The 4,697-nt window shown below is 27.5% G+C and overlaps 1 protein-coding gene across 1 annotated transcript; it reads left to right on the top strand.

Moving 5' to 3' along the window:
- The first annotated feature begins 2,994 nt into the window (after positions 1-2,994).
- Positions 2,995-4,347, top strand: LOC100811485 (transcription factor bHLH162). The gene is made up of 3 exons (XM_003525450.5): positions 2,995-3,230; positions 3,331-3,669; positions 3,869-4,347. Exons 1-3 carry the CDS (start codon positions 3,090-3,092, stop codon positions 3,962-3,964), a joined length of 576 nt encoding a protein of 191 aa, XP_003525498.1. The 5' UTR covers positions 2,995-3,089; the 3' UTR covers positions 3,965-4,347.
- The last annotated feature ends 350 nt before the right edge of the window (positions 4,348-4,697 follow it).

Here is a 4,697-nt window from a genome sequence, read left to right as displayed (position 1 = left end):
GATGATTATTCTAAGACGATCATTGAATCACTGTCTTAGAATGGTAGATCTACGAAAGCGGTCTTTGCACCTAACCTGTCTTAGTATACTCTACTCTCTAAGATCATTTTCTCTTTAACCAATTTAGAATGATAAAAATACTAAGATGGTTAAATAATAACCGTCTTAGATTATCCAGTTCATAGTTGTAAATCTAAGATGGTTATTAAAAATGATCATCTTAGAATGATTGACAAATTAAGACAGTCATTTAATAACCGACTTAATTTGTCTATCATTCTAAGGTGAATATAGAATAACTGTCTTAAATTTGAATTTTTTTTTATGACTGTTGTTTTATTGTATTTTTTGTGATCTTTTTTTTTCCTTGTTGTTTGGTAGCTTTAAGCAACAAATTATACATTGATGAAAATAAAAAATCTAATAAAAAAATCTAATCATCATTTTCAACAATTATAAAATCGTTTAATTACATATTATAACAATTTACATAATAAATGAGACAAATGTCAAGTATGAAAAAAAAAAAAAAATATATATATATATATATATATATATATATATATATCATCATATTTTACAATACAATTTGTAAGCTTCATGGTTGACATGGGGAATATAGGTCCTTCTCTAGAAAAGAATGAAGCCTAAGGGGTGGAAACATTGTTGCAAGGGAATATAAAGCATGATGTTATCCAATATTATCGCAAGCAAGAATTTGTAAAAATAAAGTTTTGGTGTGCAACAATATTTCCTTTGACTAAACAGTGCTGAAATTTCAGGTTAACTTGATCTAATTCATTTAAATGCATGGCAGGTTGATCAAACTAATTCCTAATTCATTTAAATTGTATTTTCTTTAAAATCACAAACTAATTTTAATTATTATTAGTATTAGTATTATTTACTATTATATATAGATATAACAAAATAACATAGATGAATGAAAAATAAAATAGAAATGAAAGATATTTGATGAAGAGATTGATAAATGAGTGAAAATAAATTAAAAAATATTATAATTTATTTCACAAATTTTAATGTTATTTTTTTGTAAATCTTCTTTACCAGACAACTAACTAATTTTTGTCTCCGCATGATTTTTTTTAGAAAAGAGCTCTTTCCCAATTTCTTATATACTAAACAAAACATTAGTGTTATACTAGCTAGGTAAAAAATATACATGAAGATATATATGTAAAGGCTCGTTGATTTATCATTTAGGGTGTAGATTAATTGATAAAATTATTTTAATGTAACCAATGATTTTAAGTTTTTGTCTAACACTACAATAAATTTATTGTAGTGTGATGAAAAATAGTAGTTTTAGGTTTAAATTAGTTTATATGATTATATAAACTACTCAGTGTGCAGCATATTTACGGCTGCAAAAAGAGGACGGAAAGGCCGTTTGCAAATTTTATTAAATATAACATTTAAAGGTGATTTTTAATAATTGTTTTAGAATGTGTATCGTAAAATGTATTTTTCATTATAATAATTACAAAAATATCACCATCTGACTTTCTAAAGCGATTTCCAAAAAACCGTTATAGAATAAGTATCGTAAAAAATTAAATTTGTAATAGTGAAAATAATTTTATATATAATATTAAAGCTTAATTTTGTTTTTTACATCTAACTTTTTAGTTTTTGGCAAATTTTACTTTGGATAAATTAATTTTGTGTATATTATTTCTAACTTTTAAAAAAAAACCTTATAAATTTTACCTTCAGTGTTGAACTAATATAACATGCAGACATAAGCATAAAAGTTGGAGATAAGATTTGTATAAAAATAAAAAAAGTTGAGAATAAAATTTATTAAAATTTGGAAATAAAAATATAATCATTTTAGCATGTCAGGTCAGCTCAACAACAAAAAGTAAAATTTGCAATTTTTAAAAAAGTTAGAGATAAAATGAGTTAAACTAATTTGTTTGAGATAAAACATGCCAAAAAATAGAAAAATAAAAATAAAATTTGTCATTAAGAATAAAGTTATTGATGTGTAATAGTTGATATAATTTATATTGATATACTTTGATCTCTTATCTATAGATATAAAAGCAACGCCCAAAATATTTATAAAATACTAATAATCAAGCCTTCTACTTAATATACATTAAAACCCTAATGTTTTCAATACTCTTAAAATATGATTTCTTATATATATAAAAACAAAATGTTTTAATTTAATTTCTAAACTTTAGTTTCTTATTGTTATGCGTGTTTCTTTACTTTTTAAAATAAGGATTTTTCATTAATTATTGAATATTATAAGTTTAAATGAATTTTACACTTATGGTTAAATGAAACGTTGAAATTTAATTATTAATTTTTGTTAACAACAAAAAATTATTTATTTTAAAATTAAAAAATGTTAGCCAAAATCTACTGTATATTAAAAAATGGTAAACTAACAATTTTATTTTGTGCATAATTTTTTGTTGGTGGTTTTTTATTATTATTTTGTATGATGCATCTATCCGAACTCTACCAACAGAATTAATTTAGTGGCTTCGTAAAATTGATGTTTTGTCTGTAAAAATTATTCAATTTAATATAATTGATAACACATGTGAAATTCAAAGAAAGATACCTAATTTGATTGCCACAAACTATAAGATTAGAGAGAAATAAATATAATTAAGTTGACATTAAGAATTAATCTTATAATTTATCTAAATGACTCAAACTTATAAAAATATCTTAAAATTTTAATGTAGAATAAAAAATCCAAAGTAGGGCGATTATTGGGACCAGCGTGACTGTTTGTGCCCCTATTTGTCCGACTTTTGGGGTCCAGTTTCCGTGTAGCCATCAATAATTATCATGGGCTTTATTGTCATTTTATAGTGTGGGGCGCACAGTGCAACTCAACGTTTTTCAGCGACACTATCAATGATTTGTATTGCTCACACTCTCATACACACTACACCCTGGCCCGTTCCCTTGTCTCTATATAAACGTGTCTCTCTTAGTTTTTCAATCATCTTCATCTCACTCCATATATATCACCACCCTCAACCAAACCATAGTGGCTCAAGCACTCTATAGCATATACTTGCCTTTGTGAAATTGAAAAGATGAAAAAACCAAACACTAGTACTAGTGGTTCACCAAAACTTGATCGCAAAACTATCGAAAGGAACCGCAGGATTCACATGAAATCTCTCTGCTTCAAGCTTGTTTCCACTATTCCTTCCAATGACCTCAAACCCACCAAGGTACGTAGTTCATTGATCCATTATCACATTGCCAAGTTCATGACAAATATATATAAATGAGCTAGAATTAATTAAATTACATGAATGAATATTATTTCAGGACATGCTTTCCCAGCAGGATCAGCTTGATCTAGCAACCACGTACATAAAGCGTCTGAAGGAAAGAATAGAGAAACTGAAGGGGGAGAAGGAGAAAATCATGAACATGATGATGAGCTCAAACCAAAACAACAATAGCATTTTCAATATTGGCTCACAGTTGCCTCTACTTGAGATAAAGGACTTGGGTTCGGGCATTGAAGTGATGTTGATAAGTGGGTTAAATAAGAACTTCATGCTCTATGAAGTAATTAGTGTCCTCGAGGAAGAGGGTGCTGAAGTTGTCACTGCCAACTTCTCTACAGTTGCTGATAAGATTTTTTACACGGTTCATGCTCAGGTACAATGACATTTCTATATCTATGATTCTCAAAATCAAAAGACTGATATCTACTTTGTACTAATCAATAAATGACTCCTAATGTATGTGGATTTGGGTGAGTCTTAAGTTGTTTTCAGCTATTTTTTAGGTCCAGTAGGTTGATGAACAACCACATAATTTATATATTCTCATTTTGATAACATCTTTTCTATATCAGGTTAAAATATCAAGAGTTGGTGTTGAGCCAACGAGGGTATATCAAAGGCTTCAGGAGTTGATTGCACCACTAGAAATCTGGGAGTACATACCATGATCAAATTAAAGAGCCACTATCGCTAGCCGTATTGCTGGCCAATTAGAAAATGACAACATGCAATATTGAGAGTAGCTAGTTATAATAGTGAATCAATATCTCAAGTATTAGCAAGCTTAGGTTGCATATGTTTTAGGAAATTTATTGGTTTAAAGAAGTCTCTTCTCTTCACGTATTCAGACAATTGTTACTTGTTTTTTTATCTTTGGTAATTTCAGATAATGTGTTACTTCTTTCATGTGTTTAAAGAAATCTCTTCACGTGTTCAGATTTACTATTAATTTCATGTGTTTAATTGGTCGGCAGTCTAGCTAGACCGAAGCCCAGAAACAAGAACGAGAATCAAAATTAATCTTCTTGAAGTCATATAAAATTTCCAATGTTCTTGATCATGCACATTTATATAAAGTCAATTAACAGCCAGTTATTTTCCATAACCCAAAATGCAACCTTAAATTTATTGTAGTTAAAATGTAGAAGAGGAGATGTGATCAAAATTATAAATTAATTAAGGATTTGCATATCCTCAAACATTTAAATTGATGTATTAGGGTTTAACTTACTTGAGTAGAGTTTTTAAGTTAGTGTAAATTCTTGGTATAGATGTTTTTTAATTCCTATATATGGATAAAAAATATTCAGATTTTTATAACCCAATTAGATTGACGTAATAATTTAATATTCATTATGTTTGCATGTGAAATAAAGGTCTATTTAGTGGAGAAATATTTTG

Source organism: Glycine max, chromosome 5 (assembly GCF_000004515.6).
Source record: "Glycine max cultivar Williams 82 chromosome 5, Glycine_max_v4.0, whole genome shotgun sequence".
Lineage (NCBI taxonomy): Eukaryota > Viridiplantae > Streptophyta > Magnoliopsida > Fabales > Fabaceae > Glycine > Glycine max.
Note: the sequence above shows the minus strand (reverse complement) of the source record. Positions and strands in the feature narration are given on the sequence as shown.

Excerpts from the sequence above, each read along its gene's own strand:
- LOC100811485 (XM_003525450.5), top strand. The coding sequence starts at position 3,090 with ATGAAAAAACCAAACACTAGTACTAGTGGTTCACCAAAACTTGATCGC. Across the intron at positions 3,231-3,330 it reads ATGACCTCAAACCCACCAAG|GACATGCTTTCCCAGCAGGA; the intron begins GTACGTAGTTCA and ends ATATTATTTCAG. Across the intron at positions 3,670-3,868 it reads TTTACACGGTTCATGCTCAG|GTTAAAATATCAAGAGTTGG; the intron begins GTACAATGACAT and ends TTTCTATATCAG.